The 22,367-nt window shown below is 38.1% G+C and overlaps 2 protein-coding genes across 3 annotated transcripts; both read right to left on the reverse strand.

Moving 5' to 3' along the window:
* Window positions 1-6: 6 nt before the first annotated feature.
* On the reverse strand, window positions 7-16,350 carry hhat (hedgehog acyltransferase). The gene is made up of 12 exons (XM_005951008.2): window positions 16,224-16,350; window positions 15,241-15,389; window positions 15,086-15,150; window positions 14,737-14,850; window positions 14,454-14,648; window positions 13,267-13,479; window positions 12,772-12,949; window positions 11,285-11,435; window positions 9,482-9,517; window positions 6,829-7,030; window positions 6,228-6,372; window positions 7-1,046 (listed from the first exon to the last, which is right to left on the reverse strand). The coding sequence occupies exons 2-12, from the start codon at window positions 15,359-15,361 to the stop codon at window positions 961-963; spliced, it is 1,506 nt and encodes a 501-aa protein (XP_005951070.1). The 5' UTR covers window positions 15,362-15,389; window positions 16,224-16,350; the 3' UTR covers window positions 7-960.
* Window positions 16,351-16,909: 559 nt separating this feature from the next.
* On the reverse strand, window positions 16,910-22,261 carry myoz1a (myozenin 1a). Of its 2 annotated transcripts, none has more exons than XM_005951007.3 (6): window positions 22,020-22,261; window positions 20,340-20,426; window positions 19,879-20,066; window positions 18,891-19,158; window positions 17,804-17,969; window positions 16,910-17,723 (listed from the first exon to the last, which is right to left on the reverse strand). In XM_005951007.3, exons 2-6 carry the CDS (start codon window positions 20,422-20,424, stop codon window positions 17,489-17,491), a joined length of 942 nt encoding a protein of 313 aa, XP_005951069.1. In that variant the 5' UTR covers window positions 20,425-20,426; window positions 22,020-22,261; the 3' UTR covers window positions 16,910-17,488. The 2 variants fall into 2 exon arrangements, with proteins under 2 accessions (XP_005951069.1, XP_014186086.1); XM_014330600.2 differs by having other exon boundaries at window positions 20,340-20,459; window positions 22,020-22,260.
* Between the last annotated feature and the right edge of the window lie 106 nt (window positions 22,262-22,367).

Here is a 22,367-nt window from a genome sequence, read left to right on the forward strand (position 1 = left end):
CACACACACACACACACACACACAACAACAACAACAACATCTATCAGTTCTAATGCACATTATTCAGCAGTGTCACTCTCACATGTGTAATCAGCCTATGACTTGCAAAACCCCCTTGAAACAAAAGCTTTACAGTAAAGCACAAATGGATTGGACTCCTCTGCTGTTTCATAACCCTCAGCGTTAATCACATTGCTTTGACTGAGCAGGCACATTCTGACAGTCCTTGATGACCAAGTACTTGACAGATTTGGACAGATGGCAGATGAGTTTTGCAACAAAATGAGATTTTACTTTTGTCTAAATTTAGTTGTTATGTTGACATTTTGGAAATGAAAGGTGATTTAGTATGTAACAACAAAAAAGCCAAAAGCAGCTTGTCATTTATTACATCCCAGATGTAATAAACTGATAATCAACAGGATTAGTGTTTTGAATCAAAGACTGCAGTTGGATATGCTTTTTTTTGTCAACCGTCTACATCTGATTGTTTTTTGTGGAGAGCTACAGGAAGACGGTACTTTCTTCAGCTTCCTGCAACTCCAAGCAATACCTTGTCAAAGTCATATAACCAAGAGAGAGATTCAGAGTCCACATTTTCTTTTACAGTTTCTTAGAATAGCAGTGATTTCATCTAGCTTACTGCCTCAGAGCTGCTATTACAGACTGCCCTAAATTTTCAGCAATTTTATTACAGTTTGGGTGCACTTACATTTCACCCAAAGTTCAGAAAACTTTCTCTGTAAGTATCAGTTTACAGACAAATTTTGTGCAGACCTGCGGGTTTTGGAAAGTGGCTGCTCAGCCGTACTCCAGCCAGGTTTGGACAGGTTGTGTGGCTATGAGCCAGGTCCACCACAGTGAGACTCTGGCTGGTGAGAGCAAGGCAGTGGAGTCAGCAGGTTGTTGTATCTGTCCAGTAGCAGGGATTCTCAGTCACTGCTCTTAAGTCAAGGTGACTCACAGTGGGTGAGGAGTCCACTCAAGCCCAATCTGAGCATAGCAGTAGAGGAAAGCTAGCATTGGTGGGGCCATGGTAGACCAGCCTGAAACAAAAAGAAAGCAAATATATTTGCATGTTTTTCGATTTACAAACTATCTGGATAATGCAGTCTATGTGTTGTTGTCAGTTATTTAATTATGAATGAAGCTTAAACGCAGCTTAAAAGTATATGCTAAGTGAGTAGGTTTGCTCATTTCCCTGTGCCATACTGCATCGTGTTACGTTTTTTCCCTCCTTTTTCTATATTTAGCCGTTTCTCCGAGGGTCGTGCAGGCAGGTAAGGACAGCTGTCTGCACCTCCTCCCCAACTGGCCTGCCTCCAGATTATCTCAGTAACCTGCACCTGCACCCACAATGCTTTTCAATGGTCTATTCTTTTCTATTCATGCCAAAATCTAATTCACGCACACACTGGCTGCTTTATGCACAGCTGTACTGTCAGTTTTCTGTCTGCGTAAAAAAAAGGTTACATGAGCTGAGGCCAGAAAAGCTTTATTATGATGCAAAATATTTTAATGGCGCACGGAGGATAAGTTTTGTGTTGTGTAGTATGCATAGTGCATTTCTGTCTGATTGCAACCATCTTTAAGAAAAGCCTTGATGTTTTAGTAAATATGAACTAATTATTAATCACATTGGGTATAACCATTTTCACATAAGCTATCATTATATGAAGCCTTTCCCACCTGTTTATTCATTATTTAAAGCCCTCTAGCCTACATGTACATTATGAGCCAAGACACCCCAGTGTTTTGCCTTTGCAGGTATCTGCATTTCATTAACACCCTCAGTGTGAAATATGTTCTCCAGTCAGTTATCCAATCTTTAATGTGGCCAACAACTAACATAGCAGAAAGGCAAAGTTGAAAGAAACACTACTAGCCAAAGGTAACTTCAGAAATATGTTGGAACTGATTGTATTTTTTAAAAAAGTATTCGGTGTTTTCGTTTCTTCTTGATTATTTGCAATGTTTTTTGCAGGCAACTAAAATCTAAAAACAAAATAAAACCAACTGATGACCAGAACAACTTTTCAGATAAAAGAAGAAACTTAAAAATTGTAGGTTAGCTCTTTTTTTCACCTCTTTGTTTATATAATATCACTAGAAAGGCAGAAGTAGAGGAAAATGTGATTGTTTTCCTACCACTGACAGTCACCCAGTCATTTTTCTATGGACTCTGTCCCATTTCCTATCAGTGGATTATGGATTCACCCAGCTAACAAAGCTAACTAGCCATTGCTAGCTTAGCAACTCTATCCGGCTGTTAAGTGATGACGTAACGAATCCTACTTCCGGGCCTAAAGTAGTCTGCGTTTAATATGGCTTTTGTGTTGTTAACATGTTTAATGTTTTGTATTTTCTTCTATTTAATCTCAAAAAGCTCCTAAAACAGTCAGTGATCACTGTTGACCTCCCTCGGCTTTTATTACCGCTAATCATTTATTTAAGCTCAGTTTTTAAAACCTTAGGATGTAACTACAACCCAGCCCATGCAGCAGTATATGAATGACTAACCTCATATGTGGATGGATTATCTCAGTTGTTCTCCTGGCTGAAGTTTGGTCCTTTTACAGCATCCTGCCATGCGATTACATTTGTTCCTGACCACCGAGAACACTCACGTTAACTTTTATCGAGTGGAAAAAAAGTTAGCTTGTTTATATTATGCTAACATAGCTGTGTCGCTAGCAGTCACGTAGCACATCATTATATACCAGATAGCCAAACTTCAGTAACCCTACAAACATCACTGCTGTTAAGTTTTCTGTCTTCATTTATGTTGGAAGTGATAACAGAGCTGTACGTTTTAATTTGTTTCCAAAACCCCGCAGTCAGAACATGCTATATTGTATTTAGATAGAAGCTAGCGAGCTAACTTCCTGCTAATTTCTAACTCCGTTAAATGTCATAAATTCCGTTTTCATGGATGCCTGGATGTTAAACTCAATTGTTACACCTGGTAGAGCAGAACGCTGATCATTTTATTGAAGATGAAAGACTTTAGACAGTTTTTCAACTCTCAGTAATGCCATAGTGATCATTTGATATATGGACCGGCTAGTGACGTCAGACTTAGCAACCGGATAGTCTTATCCCAATCACAGTGATGACTGCTTTAAAATAAACAAAGAAAAGAAAGTCAAATCAGATAAGGGTTCCACCTATCTTTTATACACAAGATGTGTTTAGTGCTACTTATTGAATGTTAGCATGCTTGCACACTAAAAAACTAGCTTCTGAAACGCTAATACTATGGCTTAACAGTGTAGTGGTTAACAACCTGGCCTAACACACAAAAGATTTCTGCTTCAAGATTTGGAAGGGTTGAAATAAGAAGGACAGCTGGTGTAAAAGTCTATGGTAAAATGAAATGCGGGGAGTCATCTGCTAAGCCGACCACAGTGGGTAGCGCCGCATGTTTGCTTTGGCAGGATTTTTATGTTGGATGTCCCTCCTGACGCAACCCCAGAAGGGACTTGTGTTTCTTCCCAGAAAGTACCATTATTATTTAGACAAAAAAAGAATGTGCTAAAATTGGGAACAACACACGTTTGTTGCCTAAAGTAAATATATAGCAATTCTACCAATGTTAGGTAAATGTTCTAAGGGGAAATATTGCCATTTTTAGGACTTCATGTGCCTTAAATTGAGCTTTAAGGAATCTTTGCAGTTAAAAATGAAACACAAAAAGTACTCCTTGGGTAACAGTGAAGATGTCATCAGCACATTTGTGCATGCAATAAACAAACAAAAAAAAACCCCACACATAACAGTGCAGTGGTACTTTTTGCTGTGTTTGTGTGCTCTTGAATTAAAACTTGGTCTGTCTCTTAGTTGTAACTTTAGAGTACATGGGGGCTTTCAGGTGCAAGACTCAAGGGGACACTGTTAACACAAACAACTTAAGACACACAGTGTGTTCAGAAAATTGTTTGTTGTACATTTTCCCAGAAAGGTCAGGGAGCAATTACACTACTGCCTGCACCACTCACAATCCCAGACACTCATGTTAATGAAACCACAGCTCCCTCTCTGCAGTTTCCTGTGAGGACACACGCAGACACAAGTAACTGCCTCAGGCGTTTCTGCTGGAACCATTATATCTCAATTTAAAGTGCAAAAACACATGTAATCAGTGAAAGAACCGAGCTTATTAAGTGATTTGTTAAATCATGTATTTCTAATTTTCCAGTCTTTTTTTTTTTTTAGCATTTCAATGATCTTAATAAATCCCCATAAAAGCAAACTGAGATTCTCAGCTATTGTGCAGCTCTTGCTCTGAATAATTCACAACTGAAATGGTATTTTCAAACACCATGCACTTATTTTTGGGTTCCTCTTAACTTATTTACACCGAGACTACAGTCTTGTGAGCACGAAGGAGGTCAGGAGTGCTAGAGGAGGTGTAAAGTTACGCACCATTTGCTGCCTCCAACAAAATTTTACTGTAACATTGAAGCTTAAGTGGTGACTGGAAAATACCCTGTCAGACTGCTTAGGGTTGACTTTAAGATCCCACAGACTGTGGTATAAACAGAAATGCTAAAATAATAAATAGTGATAAAGAAAAGTAATAAAGAAGTGCTTCAGTTTGTGGATTTACACTCACTGCACAACATGAACTAAAATCAGCATGAAATAGAAAGACGGTCTTTTGCCCTTTATCTGTTACCTGAGTTTACCTCTTGCCATGGCATTCGTGGGTGATATTACACAACCTTTAAATCTAACAGTAAACCATTCACATCAATACTAGTGATCTTCACATCAATATATATGTATTTTTTAAATGAATGAAAACAACAATCTGTCATTTTTTTAAAAAAAAAAACGTCCCTGGCACTACATAGATCAGCTTACTAACAACTTTCATCTCTTCAAGTTCCTTTTAAAATCCTATTTTAAACAGCAGGCAACTGTTTTCAGCTCTCATGAGCACAGTGTAAACCATAGTTTCAGCACCAAACATAAGCACACTGGCACAGTCTGGGACTCGCTGGTAAATGCATTTAGCAGCTAAAGATTCACTTATTTCCCTCAGGAGTTAGTAGAGTCAAAGAAAGAGCTGGAAAGAAAGAAAAAGAAATAATGAAGCAATTAAGCAGCTGTTTCCTAACATCCAACACTTGTACAAACTTTACAGGGTAGAAATGTTGTTGTTGTAGTACAGCTTCCACTGCTGCTCATAAGTGGATAAATGTCATGTTTTGGTTCAAGCTATTGCTTGTTTTATTTTGTAATCACTGCTTCTCGTCTGTTTTACTTCCTGCGGTAATTTTATTTCTATTTGCCACTGCCTTATTAGTTTTTCCTTTGTCATCTTCCACACCTATTCCCCGTTTCTCCCCCGTGTTAAATCAGCGACTCACCCAACGGTTTTTATATAGATACACTCGTCAGTTTCCACAGATCTCTGCCAGATTGTCTTATTCCTTCTTATCTTTTTGTGTTTGTCTCCTTTGTGACTGACAATTGGATTTAGTGTTTGCCTGCTCTTCTTCTGGATCCTTTGCAGGGCTGCTTGCTTTACTGTCTTTGACCTCTGCCGGCTTTGAATAAAAATGTACATTTTGGACTTTTAATCAGCCTCTATGTTTGCCACATTTTAGCGATATAAATGAGTAAACTCATATTCAACTCAATTAAAATTCCACATTAAAGTTTTGGTTAATATACAATATTGATGACGTGACATTCCACTGATGGGCTTTTTTGTACCGACTGTGCTCCCAGCCCAGCAGCGAGTGCAGCTCAGACTGCTTATCGTAACTAGACAGGCTTCAAGAGGCGCTGCCATCTTTCTTTAGGTATCCAATGAGCCAAAAAAAGAGACACTGGGAGAAAAATAGGTCCTGGCACAACCACATAAGCAGATGTCTCTTTATTCGCCTGTGCAGATTAATTAAATTAGAAAAACTGTTAAATACACAAGCCTACAGAGAAGCAAAATTTTTAATGATTTCTTATATTTTATTTCCGATTTTATTTTCTAGTACATACTGGCTGGCTTCGCTCTGTTGCTTTAGGAAAAACAATATTTAGCTGCTCTCACCGCTGAGGGCAAACATGTGATGACCTACAATGCAACTCAGCTGTCAAATTAAAAGGAGCACATGGCTGATAATCCACACAGGAGAATGTACAAATGCCAGCTGAAACAATCCTGCAAAATAAAGCCACACGCAATTCCCACTGAGTGAATGTTGTGGAAAGCAATTTACCGTGAATGAAGACACGCTTCCAGAAGATTCTGCCAACATGTATTCCCCCAAGGAACACCAGATTAGAAAGGATGAGCATAGCAGTGGAGAAGGCAAAGACAAGGGCGATGCATCGCCTTTTCATCGCCGCAGAGAAATTCTGCTCCTGGGAAATCAGAAAAATAAATACTAAGAGGCGAACCACAAGACATTTCTATTGTACATGGCAGAAGGAACAGAGAGGCACCTGGCACAAATGAACTGTGTGACCATAAACTAGGTGGATTTCACGGTGTGCCATCAGATATGAGCACTATATTGAGAACATGAACCATCTCCCAAGGCTATGGCCAAAGAAGCAATTGGGAACAGGCTTTTACTAACATGAATATTTGAGGTTAAGTGTACTTCCCCATTAGATGTGACAAGATCCAGCCAGTTTGTCTCCAGTCTGTAATTAGTGTACCCTCTCTAGGCATCATCTCTCACTAAATAACATAATATGACCTCTTTATTTCTGACTGCAGGAGAGATTTTTATTACATCCACACATCTTAAATGAAAGACTTAGTAGGTAATTTAAACCTAATGTTTTAGCACCGTCAATGGATTTCAAACTTACAACTACGGAGTGAATAAAGGTCGAGGCAAAGAGAGACTTCAGAGAATTTTCCACCAGAACTCCAGCCCAATTCATCAGGGCCCAGTACTGTAAGAAGTCATGTCCACCGTGCCAGAGGCAGACGAATCCAAACGCAACGCCAGTGGAAAACATTTTGCAAAGAGGACCATGGCGTGAACCTCCCAGTGGAACATAGATGTATCTGAAACACGAGTACATGTCATAAAAATAACAGCAATCCAGTGTCAACAGAATGAATAAAAAAGGGGATTCTAACCTGTGTAAAGACTAACCACTGCAAAACATTGCAAGTGTAAAAATGGCACCACAATGCATTTTGGATTAATCAGAACCAGAAAAAACTGCGTGCTCATGCTGATTTTACTTTTAAACGTGGCTTTGACGTCTAGTTGCAAAAATAGAGGCAAACCAGAGAATATCAATCAACCTATTAACAACTCTGGAGGAGGGTTAATGTTTTTAAGTGTTTTTTTATGATTCACACACATTTAACCCACTGTCAAACGTACAAATTCTGTATTATTCAACACTTTAGCGCACTTTTGCTCCTGGTTCTGACTTCAGTATATCAGTTAATAAACTGTGAGGATACACAGTTAAATAAAAGAGCGACAATTCTCATGAGGTAATTCATCAAACAGTAAAGCTATAGCACAGCTCCTGCAGTTCATTTTTGTGGTTTAGATTAGATTACGTTCCATGTGGTATAAAAATAGCACCTCATGTGATAACACACTCGATGTGAATAGCGTCCAGTCGTTATCAAATGCAGAGCATGTTGTGAAGAAAAATTGCCTCAGATACTGCGAGAACCTTGTCTGTCCCAGAGGTACTGACAAGAGTCTGAACATGCTATATCACTCCAACACACTTAACAAACAAATCATTGTGTGCAGTGTTGCTGAGCTGGGAACTCATTATCTCAGCCACCCTGTGGCTAATCAATGTTCCTGAAAGATGAGCCAGCATTTTCTAAGCCTGAAATAGAGTGGCCAGCTCGGCCATATTGAGGATGAAAGTAGGTGCGAAAACAGATGGAAAGGTACCAGATTGTCAGAGCCAGAGGAAACTGAATACCTAAACATGCAGAGTATCTATCCATCTAATACATTCATTTGGATGTAGATGGATTCTAAACAGATGTTTTTCAAAATATGATAATATCATGCTGTACATTAATCTCTGATTAATCAATGTGTTATGTAACACCTGATTAATCCAAGCAGGTGGTGCAGACTACAACATGCTCACAGGTTTTATCGACTGTCATTAGGAATTAAAGAGTGTAGTATATATTGTTGTTGTGTAGGCATGCAGCTTACTTAATCGGTTTTGCTTTAAATGCACTAAAAACCGAAGTTAATTTCTAACCTTGCACCATACCCAACCTATTCCCCCACTTACATATTTGCAACCAATATTTACTAAGGTGTGAGATCAAATGCTTCTGCTCGTGTGTAGCTGCAATAATTCAATCAATAACCCAGTGAGAGCTCTTTTGTTGGGCAATAACTAAATGCGAGTGAAATGGAGAACCTGAGAGACTGTGGCACACAGACAGGAAAAGCGCAATGGAATGGCGAAGAATGAGCCACTTAGCTGCCCAGGGAGACGGGGTGTCAGTGAGTCATGTAGAGTACATCATTTAACACCTACGCACTCATCTAACGCTCTTCAGACAATTTCAACTGAATTTCAGAACTGCATTAAAACCTCTTTAAAAGCACTTTTGCAAGAAGGAACGTCGGGGGCATTGTGTCATGGGTATCATTTTGCATCTGCGGTAGGATAATTGCAACTGATGCCATTAAGCAGGAGAAAACAATTTCTAATGGGCACAAATTAAAATGGAAACTTGCATTTGCAATTTAAATTCTGGGATCTCTAGCAAATTAATTGGAGCCATTTTAAATCTCTAATATGCATTCTTTCATAAAAGTAGATGTACACATGCACCGTCATACTGTACCCGTCACACAACTGAGAAAAAAATAAAACCCTAATTAGCAAATAATAACCAAGACAGGGGAACATTTCCACTGTGTTTTCTGACAACCATGCAACTGTAGCGTTGCCTTAATGTAGCAACCTGCCTCCACCAAGCAAACCATAAACTCCCAATAGGCTGCATTCAGCCAAGTGTGCATCATTAAAAGCAAACAAACCAATAATGTGTGTTGTCCAAAGTACAAGTGTGCAAATTACAAATGCACATATTAAACAAGGAGGCATTTCTCCAGGGTGCACGGGCAGCGCCACAATAGAGGAACTGTTCACCAACAACATGCAACCTCATAATCATGAGAAAGCCTACATGCAAATGCAGCATCCTTATCCATTGTGATGAAAAATGTGGGCAGGCAGCAGGAGAATGGCATGTTTTTTTTAAGGTTATTCAGCTGACAGGTTCAATGCCCCACAGGAAATAAGCTCTTTAACTGCATAATAGATAACAGATGCGATACAAAAGTATTCCAAATATTAGATAAGACAGACATAGATAAAGACAGACAAATAAATGGATGCAGATAGGCAGATATTCTTGAGGCATTACTTGATTAGGATGACATTTCTCATTTTAAGTATGCATTAACATTGGAATTAGTCAGTCCATCGCTGAAGTGCCTCTTACCTGATGAGCCATCGATACAGCCCCTCATCAAAGTGCCTAAGAGTGAAAAAAATACATTGAGTCACAAATTTACATAATAATAATATATCATTGAGTAAGAACCAGCTGAGCACTGGGCTTCATATAAACTGAGACCTGCGCAATAAGTATGTTTACACATTTGTGTTTATGTGCTTCCTCTTTGTCATTAAGAAGATTAGATTTGGCTCAGTCTATAACTGGAATTGTTTCATCAGCAATGTTGATGGATAGCTTTATGCAATCCATCAGTGAATTCGACCAGCGCACACACACAGGCTCGATTGGAGTGCATCAGTGTCAGCACACTGGTCCGTTTATCCTACAGCTGTTTTTTTTTCTCGTTTTTTTACTGTAATACCAACACACAGCCTTCTAGCTCAGCTTTTTGTACTCTAAATATGGGGAATTTCTCACTGTTAATTACATTTGGGAACAAGACTGATTGTACTGGGAGAAAGTGACAAACTGCTGGGATACTCTGGTAATTTATAACCAGGATCTAAACCCAATTTGAGTCGCTCCTTTTGTTGCAGATGGTAATATGTTCAAGGTTTGCACTTAATGGTATGTTTGTTCTGTTAAAAACTGCCCACTGCTATAATAAGCTGCTAGTTTATACGGCAAGCTAAAATGGTCCTGCAGTAAAGCGTCCCTTGATGCAGGATATAAGCTCTTGTAGAGAGATGTTAATTCATCTTCATTGTGATGATGATTATTACTTTTGAGGATTTATTTTTAAGATATGAAGAGTTGTTTCAACTGTCTACCCTTAACCTTAAACCATAAAAAGGAAGTAAAACCTGCCAACATCATACACATGAAACCTGATCATAAAGGTAAATCATTTAAGAGCTAAACAACAAATAACTGCACTGTATAAGCTTGTAATAGATAAGATGAAATGAATGTATATTTTGCACTATATAAATACATAAAGAGATTTTCTGAAGTGGCAAAGTCTAAATACTAACAGCACAATAGCACAAATGTTCATCCTTATTTATATACTTATACACAGTGTGTTATTGTTTTTGTTAATGAAATACCTGCTGAATAAGATTCCTTGTCCCTTGTAACAAGCGTTTTCCTTTGCATGTTCATTAACTTGAGCAATTGTGACCCCTTCAGTATAAACTAGGAATAGATCTATTAGACTAGTTTTCATTTTAATTGAAAAAATAAGTGAAAAGACAAGTTATTATTATTTTTTCCGCTCATTGTGACAGAAATAATTCAATACGAGCACATTCTAAACCACGAAACAGAAAAAAAATCAAAGCATCTTTCCCGTTTCTTACAATTACACAGCACTGCGTAAAATAATAATAAACCGGAAATATCCAGGTTCCTTTAACTGACACACAAGTAAAACTCAATTATTAAAGCTTTTGGTTTTACTCTACAAGGTTTCAGTTTGTTTCATAATGTCCCTGCTGTCTAAGAAACACTGCAACAAACCTGCTGATTATGAATTAAAGAAAACAAATTGGCCTAAAAATAATAGCTTAACATGTGCTTATCATTATGATGAGTCTGAAAGAATGATCTTCAGGTGATCTTGTGTAGGATAACCTGTTGTTCTTACTATTAACAACATAAAATGAAACTATTTTCTGCGCCCACTTTGAAACTTGACAATAAATGACTTTGTTTTAATTTAAGGACATGAGGAAAGGTAGCTTTTCTAGTAAAGGGAATATTTAGCAAAGCTGTAAGACCAGTATAGTACTATGTTTGTTATTCTATCACTGTGGTTTCCCAGAATTGATTCCACTGTCTTACCTCCACATGCCTGTGAAACTGTACATGATGCTGACACAACGGGGAAGCTTGGGGGGAACGAGCTCATCCAAAGTAGCGAGCATGGATGGAAGGCCGAACAGTACCAGATACTTCACATAGAAGAACTGGACGACAGCTAGAGCAAGACCACCTGTGACAAAAATGAAAGTAGGTGGTGAAATCAAAAGTTCTTATTGTAAAAAAGTTCTATATAATCCTCAAACGTATGTTAGGCCAGTGTTATATTTATAGTAAAAACTCAAAAGATATATGGGAAAGGAGGATTAGATGTGATTTGTTTGTTCCACAGGTTTTCCAGTCATCTTATTGTCCAAAGGTCTTGATCTAAACTTCATTTCTTCCTTTCTTCACAATTCCATCAACTTTTTTGACAACACTGGCTGAAATGCAGCCCCAAACCATTACAGAGCCTCCACTTGTACCTCTCTCCTGACCTCCTCTCTACATATTTATAACGATTTAAACCAAAAATTTCAAATTTGGATTAATTACTCAATAAGATCTATAAGATAAGATCAGTGATTTTTAGTCCAGTTTTTGTATAATTTGGCATACATAATGGCCAACAAACAATACACAAACCAACTGCGGGTCCAGAAGCATCTCTTAGGTCCTTTGCTGGATTTTGTTTCCAATTTCTTAAGGATATGACCTTTTTGTTCATCTGCAGTATAGTGATTTTAGGTCACTTGTCCAATTTCTTCAAATTTTCAGATATGCCAATTGTCTAGCGAACAGCTTTTTAGGAATCTCCTTGTTGCAGAAATAATATTTTATGTGTGTCAAACTTGGCATTTTTCATATAGTGAACGAAGAAAATTGGAACAAATTATGTTTTTGCAACAGGCTAATAGTAACAAAGTATTTCAGACCTTCAGAAAGCCCCAAGACATTTGCTTTAAAATACCAATTACAAGAAAGTGTGGCTTCTTGGAAGCAAAATATAAAGAAATGAAGGATTAGATGGCACCAATTCGCTTGTGTCAATAAGCAAACTGTGCTCAGATTGCAACAACACGACTGCCCAGACGTTTGTGGTATAAACCAGATGTAGTGCAGGTTTAACATATAACCAGTAACCTTGGATTACTCAAGTGTGGTTTTTTCTCTATTATATCATCTTCGACATAAGCTCATAATCCAAGAGGTGTTTTAAAATTCATGTTACCAATTTTTTGCTTAACATTCAAAAAATTTATGAAAGACATTTTAGACAACCACCTGCATAAACTGTATATCTGACTCTATGTGCATGTCAGAGACCAGCTCTGCTAATTTAGAGTGGGCTTATATTTAATTTAAGTGCAAATAAACTATTATATCAAAAACAAACAAATACACACATATATGAGAACGTTTTAAAACTTACATAATCCTGTGGTGGTAGCATGTAGTAGGTAAATGTAAAGTTTAAATTTTAAGAAAGCTGTGCTGTTGGTGGAAAAAAACAGAGTATCAAGACTTGCCTAAGGCCCAAGGAGGAAGAATTTCTATGTAGGTCTCATTAGACTGGATGGAGTGCATGTACATGACGTGGATCATGTATTCTGCAATACACCACCACAAAATGATCCGTCCTAATCTGAGCACCAAGTAACTAAGGGCAGATTCATCCCTGTTACTTTCCTCCGCAGACTTCTGCATCTGTTAGTGGAGCAAAAGAGCATGTTGTTAAGGACTGCCAGGTGAATCTTCATTCACACAGCCCCACCCAAAAAAAATCTCAGGGTTGTAGTAAAAGAGGCAACACATAATGTAAGGATAAGTACAAAACTACGACAAAAAAGATAAGCTGATTAAAAAAAATAAGTGAACATGTGATGTTACTGCTCTTTTGTACTGTAAAAGGGAGATCTGCTCTCAGGAGCACCAATCAGCTTCAGTCTCTTGCAGATAAAAAAAAACAAAGAGGAAAATTTGATTCTCAGTTTAATCTAGAAGAATGCTTTGATGTCTCTTACCTGCTCAATGTAGTTTTTGTAGGTTATAATGGGTCCATTATAGAAAAAAGGATGATAGAAGGTATACGAAAACAGCCAGCAAAGCTGCACAACACTGCATTGGTCTTCAGGGCTCCAGCAGTGCTCCAGGCTGAAGCTGATGAAGCGCAGACCACAAACAGCAACACTGAAGAGCAGCAGATAGTGCTCCTCATCACTCTCATACCAGCCTCTCTGTGTAATACAGTGGGAAGGCCAATTACATATGACGCATTCCATCAAAATCATTGCATTAGTAGTAACAGCACTAAGATAGACACTAAATATATATTCTATTTATTCATACAGTATAAGTGGACTATAGTGAAATGGTTAAGTAACATTAAAAAATGAATCTAAATGTTTGCATTTTATCTGAAATTATTTCTATTTATCATTTATCATCTAGGAAATTGATCTGTTAGATAAATATACTCAAAATAAATTCACCCTAACCATGTGATCTGGATATTCTGTAGAAAGGAGGCAAGTGACCAAATGGTTCCCTTAGTATTTTGCGCCCTCTTGTGTTCTTGGCAAATATGACATTTAGTAACAATCACAAGGATAAAGGAAGTTTTCAAATTGTTCCTGGATATCATGCTGCTATAGAATAACAAAAGTTTTTTACAAAAAAACTAGTTTAACATTATTATTTATATATTTTATAAAGCCCTGTCATGGGCTGGTAAACTGTCCAGCATATACCCTGCCTTTTGCCCCATGACAGCTGGGACAGCAGTTAAAAAATATTTTTTTCAAAAATATTTTTTGTTTTAAAGGACATGTAATCTCCTGGAAATAAGAACTGCTGTGTTTTTACCATCTTACAATGATCTCTTCATATCTACAGATGGATTAGTCTGCCACTGTTTCTACAGTGGGACACAGTAGAAACGGATGGGACAAAAAAAAACCACTCACTGGCAGATATCACTAAATCCTACACAAGCCCCTTGTGTAGGATTTAGTGGCTTTGTGTTTGTCTGTGAATACCAATGTAGAAATAAAACAGTTTTTGCAGAACAGTCTGTGGTTTGTTGTTGATGCAGTCAAAGTTACTATTTTTGTGTTAGTTTTTGAACTAGGTGTTGCTTTGTAGGTGTTCAGAACACCTACAAGCGTACAGGAAAAGATTTATTGTAGGAGTTAAAGCCAAGTCAACCCACCTGGATGTCTTGAAGTTCGTTGATATGAGGTGTGTAGAGCAGCAGCAGGTTACATGCCCACGACAGAGCGGGCTTTCGCAGCTGGGCCATAGAAAAGGACAAGCCCAGATGTACCAGCAGCACACTCACACCTTTAATCCCCAAAACACTGCTGGCTGCTAAGAAGCCATATATCGCAAGTGCTGGCACTCTAAGCTGATGGAAAAACACATAAAAATGTGTGGGATTAAACTGTTTGCCACCTATATTATATTTAAAGATTACTGTAGCAACAGCTTCATACCTTGGGGTAAAAGATGCTGGTTAATCTTGATAAGACAGCATGACCAATCAGAGTCCACAGTAAAGAGTGCTTAGCCCAGTCAGTCCAGAAATTCCACTCAAAATCTAAAGGGTCCTGATAACAAAACAATGCACTTATAACACCTGAAACCTGTTCAAAAGCAGCTTTAAACAATGCAAATCTGTTAAGGTATTTTATTTCTATGCATCGATTAAATTAAAATTATTACTTTGTTATTCTAAATTTAAAATTAACTGGAAATTACCACAAACCTTTAGTACACTATAAGTCTTAAAATCTAGTCTGTTGGTTCAGACATGGCTTTCTATCAATTCAGCACTGAACTTACCCTTTTAAAACCTTTAACAAGGCCCTTTTCCAACTGGAATTCTCTCTCTAATCCCACTTCATACTCTGGGCCAAAAACAGGATATAACAGCTTTATTTATTTATTTTTTCTCATTTTATCTAACTAATATTTCAGTAGTCATATTTCTACTATACCTTTGCTGAACCTGTGAAGTTGATAGAAAGAGTAGAGATGAGAGCCCAAGGAAAGCACCCAATAGACAAGGACCTCTGTCCTTGGCAAGGGAGCCAACTGGGCTTTAGATATGGATCCCATCAATGAAAGTCAATCCGCTATAGTATACCTAAAAAAAATTAAAATGACCACAGACCAAGATTACACTCAGCATAATTCCTAGTAGAGTTATGTTTGGAAACTATCTGCTGTAGTTCTGACTCACTTCATGTGCTAAAAAAAAATTAATAATTTAGAAAAAAAACTCTTGCTTTCACATGTTATAAATAGTTAAACAATGCAGTAGTGCTTATACAAGTCTATTTTACCAATTTAATGCAGGAAACCACGAAAAATGGCAACAAGACACTGTAAATAGTTCAGTAGTGATACTTCTTAGTGATTCTCATAATCAATACACTGTTTGGGTGTGCATATACAACACAAAGAGAAGATAACAAGAAGACTACAAAGGTGGGAGAACTTTCTTTAGTTTACTTTTAAAACTGATTTTCACACATAACCTATATTAAATGCACACTTCAATATACCCTGAGATGTATCCTTTAGTTGAAACACAGCAGAAGCTTGTGTGGAGGGAAATTACGTGTTTTTTGTCTTTTCTTTCATTCTACTGACTGAAGGACGCACAGCGACGGCAGTGCTTGTCAGTGCTAATCTGTTGGCTAGCACTGCCGTCGCTAGGTAACACTGTCCAGAGGTTGCTGGCCATGACGTATCGACCCTCTCAGCTGCCTAAACAAGTTAACCTTACTCTATACCAGAAACCGTCTCGGTATTTCAACTTAAAAAGAGCCCACTGACATAAAGTCGGTGCATGTATGTTTCAACATGCAAATTTGGGCATTGATTTGCGAGGTTTCCTGGGAAATTCCGTAAGCCATCCCACCAAAATACATATTTAGCTAAGCTAGCTCATCGGTTGAAGACTTCGTAATGTTACCTAGTAATACTGGGCTGGTGTCCATTGCGTTGTTGTAGATTGCAGACTTTACTGTATAATAGTGCTTGGACAGTAGATTCCCCCGGTATCCAACATTCAAAGGTATGGCATTCTTCTTTTTGCTTTTCCTTGGCTAGAACTTTTTGGAACATGACTGCCCCCAATTGTGCGGGAGTTGCTTAGCTGGAGAAGTACTATTAATAGAAACGTACTTTAGTCGTGATTTCATTTTTAGTGTTGGAAGTTCAGCCGAACTCATAGCAGTTACTCACGATTTCTTATTTTGTTTTTACTTTAAGCTACCAGGTATTTGCCAGACTTTCGGGAATTTTCAGATAATACTGTAGACATCAGTGTGTATGTGTTTTTTTTGTTGTTGTTGTTGTTGTTGTTGTTTATATTACTCTCCATTTCTTGAATGAAAAATTAGAAGAGTAATTAAATACAGAACTGTTAAACTGCGTAAACTAGCTTAAATGTCCCAGTTCCCATTAATGTTTCAGCACACATGACATTTGCCAAGTGAGTACACAATATGACATGGGCATGATAAGGATGATCTTTTTTTGTTTTGTTCACTTCTTCTTCTCCCCCCCACATCCAAATAGTTAATAACATTTCTGAAATTTACGTTGTACATACAAATACTGTATATTTCAAGAATTCATTCAGAGTGCACTAAATTATTTACAGTGTTACAGTTTATTGTGGAGAAACTGTGTTGTGTTGTTTTGTTTGGTTAAGGGATCAGCAACAGCATGCATATTGAGTTAAACAAGTTTTTAGGTTTTTATAGCGCAGCAAATCATCAGACATTTGTAACAACAAAAAAAGACAATGTTGAGCGATAACAGTTATGGTAACAAGTTCAGACAGCCTGCACAATAGTGACTTAGCATTCATCACCTATTCATCATATATGATTCATTCCTCAATGGGACAATCTGCAATTTTTCACCTACAACAGCAAACTTTCAGACAAATTAGAGGACTGCTTGGCTCAACTTATAAATTTATCAAATAGACATTTGATGTTTCATCTCCCCATAACAAATAAAACTTGTCGCTTTACAACCAAATACAGAGCATGTTAAGATCAGGACCTCATTTTATTTGTACGCTTTAAACTGTCCACACTGGGAGATTCAAATTCATTAGTGTAATAGTTAATTGTAAGCTCAACTATTGTGTGTGCATGCTATGGTGTATGCATGCAGTTACTCTTGTGTGTGAGTATGTGCATAGTAATCACTATTAATATGCTTTCACAGCTCGTCGGTCTCCCCATCGAAGGGCACAGCATCCGTCTCCATGTGAATGCTGCTGGGCTCACTGCTGCCCACCCAGCCAATAGGAGTGCGATTGAATGAAGGCCGGCAGCTAATGTCATGATGGTACACCACTGCAGGTTCAGGCTCTTCTTTGGCTGCCTCAGCTTCTGGCAGCTGAAATTTCAGAAACTGATTGGCCTTTTCAAAACCGCCGTAGGGCATGGCACTCCTGTCAAACCAAGGTGAAAGGTTAATTAAAGCTCCTTTTTTTTCACAAATCTTCTACATATCAGACCTCAAGGGAACTACCTGTTGAAACACTTGTACTGGAGTAATTCCTTTTTGGCATTGGGATGTGGCATATTGGTTTGTAGAGTGGCTAACAGACCTTCATCACCCTTCATGGCCTTCTCCCATGGAGACACGTAGGTTTTCACATGAATTTGCTGCTTAGTACCGCCATGTTTTCCACCTCCTGTAAAGAAAGTCATCCACATGTGCTGGTAACTAAAACTTAAAAATAAAGGTTGTGGCATGATTGAAATGCCCCTCTTATGCAGGTATTGCTGCTAGAAATTGAAAGATTGTGGCAAAATAAACCAGCACAATTTATCTGCAGACAGACAGATTTTATTTTAGCTTTTTCTAAATTTAGTTGTGCTGTTGTTTTATGCAACAATGTGAGGGGTAGGAGCAGCTAAAAAGATCTAATTTTTTTCACTTATAAAACTACCAGAACTGGTGGTTCAATAAAGGATATTTATTTGTATTTTGATATCAGAATACTGACTGTTTGCTTCAAAGGTGAATCCATTCAATGAAACACCATTACTAGCCCAAAAAGACCAGCAGCTGGCCATTCAACTTGTCCAGCATACTTTTTTAACTGGCCCTAGGCTATTGTTGAAATGCACTGTGCCAGAAACTGCGACTTCCTGCAGTGCTTTCTTGATAACCTCATATTGGAACCTGTTTGGGTTTTTTGCACTAAGGCTTGTGTATAGATTAAACGCACAAAGTACCTCATATCAAATAATGAGGTTTAGAGTTGCTCATTATCAGTTTTCTCCAGACTTTAAGCCAAGCTTAGCTAACTAACCAGCTGGTCATGGTGGTTTTAGTACTTTTAGCAAGAAAGCAAATACAAATATTCAACACATTTTTGAATAGTTCAGTGTTTAATAGATATATGTAATTTGGTTTAAAAAAAAATAAAAATATATATCGTGTACACTGTTATTTTTTATTAATTTATACAGTTGTCCTTCTAGATGTATTTCTCAAGATGTAAACACACTTTGTTAATGCATTTTAAATAATTTTTGGAGAAATGGCCCTCTGTACCTAAAACAGAATTGCACTACAAATGGCCAAAAGAAAAAGAAATTAGACAAACCTTTTAGTGGAGACCACTCACTACTACCTTCTCCTTTTCCACCTTTCTCGCCCACACCAACTCCTGCACTTCCTGCTCCACTTGCACCTCCCGTTCCTCCTGCTCCTTTGCTTCCAGGCTTTGGGGGAGGCACAGGGGCCCCTCCTCCTGTTTGTAGCCCTACAAAATTCAGACGTCCAGACTCCTTGCTAACAAAATGCCCACCGAGGTTTATTATTTGACCTCCCACTTGACCTCCCAGGGAGGGAACAAACTTCTGCAGGTTGTCCTGAAAGAAAGGGTAAATGGACTGGTTGTTATATAGCACTTTTCTACTGTACCTGAGCACTCAAAGCTGTTTATACAACTTGCCTCATTCACACAACCATTTTTTTCTATGCATAAATGCTATCTATCTACCATTCACACACATTCATGCAGCTTGGGTTTAATGTTCTGCTCAAGGATATTTGGTATGCAAAGTGGGAGCAGCCAGGGATCAAACCACCAACCTTGCAATTAGCAGATGACCTGCTCTACCTCCAGAGCTTCAGCCACCCCATATAGAGCAAAGTATCACCATTATAATCAATCATACACCATACAATGCTTTGATTTGTATTTACTGAATAATAATGATCAGGACTTGAGCATTATGGTTAGGTTAAAATTATGATTGTGTGGTCTTTATCTGCTTCAAGACCAAAAAACCCTCTTACATCACTGTTAAAATTGATCAGTATGATTATAATTAAAGCCCAGGTGACTTTACATTTAAATAATCACCATCTGCATGCTGGTACTAGGTTTCTTTCAAATATTTATATCAACAAAAGCAAAATTGTAAAGGTAAGGATACAGTTCTTCAGGTGTTACCTTTCTGCACAAGATTCAAAGCTATTTCAAGATTTATTTGCCTCAAATTTGCTTGGATTATCAACCTAGTGTCAATAAATTTGCATTGCAGTGACAAACAAGACTTTATTTTGTTTATGAACTAGGCTCTCACCATGGACTCACTACTGAAGATGTCAGGGTTGTTCTCATAGATGAATTTCTCCACTCTCTGCTGTCTCATCTTGAACATCTTGGATCCTCGGTTCTTCAGCAGGGAAAGCTCCTCCAGCATGATGTCTTTAGGAGTTCTGATCTTTGTTCCCAGGTCAAACTCCGATGCCTCTGGCTCTGACTCATATTCTACGTAAGTGAGAGCCAAACAATGGCCCTAACATTGGTAAATGAGGTTGAAAGTAGTACTAACTCATAAACATTGTTTCATTAAAGAACGGTATCCTTTATTAGTAAAGTAGATTGACTTAATTGTACTGCAAATAAGCAGCTAGTTCTCTAATATTTGTACCCCTTTTTGTTTTACCACCGTGTATTTCTGTGTACTGTGTTTATATGAAAGAGCTCTACTGAGCAGTGGTAACTTGGTTTCATAGTCACGTCATTTTATGTAAGCCTTACCATCCTGAGGGATATGTGATAGGTCAGTTATGATCTTGGAGGGCTTTTTCCGCTTGGTTAGGGGAGCAGGTGTACCCAGAGGCATGACTTGAGGGGCCGGGGGAGAACACAGAACATTACCTTTGGTTAGAAAAATGTAGAACAAGTGATGATATTAACCTGAACACATACTTAAGCAATGAAACCCTTATGTTCAAGACTCAAAAGTTAATTAATGTTAAGTAATATCAAAACTTCTCCAGAAAAAAAAAGCTCCTTAAAGGGATTAAGTCTAGATAAATAACATAGAAAACTTTAAGAGGTTTAGTATGAAAAAAAACATAAATTAACAAAATAGAAACCAAATAAGAGAAAGTAATTGATACCTTCAGTTGTAGTTTTCTATTTCACACTACACATCCATATTCAAAGGAATTCATAAATCATAATTTGACTGTAAAGCTTTAATTGCACTGAAAGGGGTGTTGTTGCTTCAGTGTTACCATTGATTTGCACCATAGTCACAAAATAACTCTCAACCATCAACACTTTACCACCACGCCTGAAAGTGAATCCCCGGGACCTGAATGTATCAGACAGACTGACAGCAAGGGCCCTCCTCATTTTTCAAGTTCAAACGGGATGTCAGATTTCTTACATTCTCTAGTGAAACAGATGTCTGCCTCGAAGGAAACGTATAGCTCAATATGTGTTTCAGTTTTGTTTGGAGACACAAGATCTGTACACAGTCTGTGCCAATGTAAACAGAACCATGTTATGGTTGAGACAGAAACCTCGGGCTTATTAAAAATGATGGAATTATTCACAATATTTTATCACAGTCTCTTGCATGGAAACATAAAGGTGGGAAAACTTCCCTCTATCTCATAGGCCAAGCTATCCACTGTGAAAGACATGCATCTGGTTTACATGTAATTATATGCGTGCCTTACATAGTTTCTTATCTTTCTGAACAGATATCAACACTTTCAGCTCTCACCAGTTTCTTTAAGGCCCAATCAAGTGGCAAAACATCACATCACATCTACTGGCTGTAACTCAACCCACTGAAGCTATTTTTAAAAGCCATTTCCAGCCAAGACATTTTAGCGACATGGAATGGCGTCATTCGGCTATCAAATGGGCTCAACATAACCCTTAAGAACACACCTCCACAAAACAATTCTGACTATATATTTGGCCATCTCTCAAAACAGGTGTACAAACTGGTTTAGTTAATGGATGTTAACGAGGAGGATTTTCAACACTGTCTTTTAATTCCCTTAAATAATTAAAGGCTCAGACAAGTCTGTTCTCAGATTTACCAACCCCTCTCAGGGTTTGGCAGCGCCATATAAAACATATGCAACACCCACCGAGTGAGATGATCAGCACATTTAACCACTCCTTTGATAATTTTAAAAACAGCAAAGGAACTTTTATAGCTATGTTACATCTGCAATTAATTATTTGTCATAAAATTAAACTGCTAACTGATCATTTTTATTTATTGAACTCTTGAGGTCTTGCATTAGTTTCTCCTTAAGATCAGCTGCAGAAATATGAGTGGGACCAGATTGCATGTTAAATCCCTCTCACGGCTTTTGCACTATGCAAAACTGAAATCCTCCCAGTTATCAGCTGTCAGTTGATTGGTAGAACAAATGGACACAGTGATTTGTGGGATGTAGATCCACTCACCGAGTTTTTGTTGTTGTCCTGGCAAGAAAGACAGACCTATAAATACCAAACAGTGAAGAGGAGACCGAGGGACCAATGTTGGTGATCTCGATCACAAGTTTACAAATCCCTCAGTGCCTCTGACCCTACGTTCGCCTGGACCCAGGTCCCGGGAAGTGCAAAACCCAACCAACACTCAGATGGCAGCTCTTTCAGGGGGTTGGGGCTGTTGGTGTTCGTATCAAGACGGGAGGAGGAGGTTGAGGTTGGGTGTATGAATAGGGATTGAGGAGGGGGCAGGGGGGCATTAAAGTCAGGGGAGAAGTCTCTGTTGGCCAGCTGAAACTGCTGATGGTGATATTAAGGGAA

The sequence above is a fragment of the Haplochromis burtoni genome, unplaced genomic scaffold (genome assembly GCF_018398535.1).
Source record: "Haplochromis burtoni strain Fernald_Lab_line unplaced genomic scaffold, NCSU_Asbu1 Contig_46, whole genome shotgun sequence".
Classification (NCBI taxonomy): domain Eukaryota; kingdom Metazoa; phylum Chordata; class Actinopteri; order Cichliformes; family Cichlidae; genus Haplochromis; species Haplochromis burtoni.

Bases quoted from the DNA above. Each gene is read 5' to 3' on its own strand.
- hhat (XM_005951008.2), bottom strand. From the start codon at position 15,361: ATGGGATCCATATCTAAAGCCCAGTTGGCTCCCTTGCCAAGGACAGAG. The intron at 14,851-15,085 runs GTAAGTTCAGTG...TTTTGTTATCAG, and splicing joins TTGTTAAAGGTTTTAAAAGG to GACCCTTTAGATTTTGAGTG. The intron at 6,373-6,828 runs GTAAGTTTGAAA...CTGATTTCCCAG, and splicing joins CCTTTATTCACTCCGTAGTT to GAGCAGAATTTCTCTGCGGC.
- myoz1a (XM_005951007.3), bottom strand. From the start codon at position 20,424: ATGCCTCTGGGTACACCTGCTCCCCTAACCAAGCGGAAAAAGCCCTCC. The intron at 20,067-20,339 runs GTAAGGCTTACA...TCACTTACGTAG, and splicing joins ATCACATATCCCTCAGGATG to AATATGAGTCAGAGCCAGAG. The intron at 17,724-17,803 runs GTAGTTCCCTTG...TTGGTTTGACAG, and splicing joins CAGTACAAGTGTTTCAACAG to GAGTGCCATGCCCTACGGCG.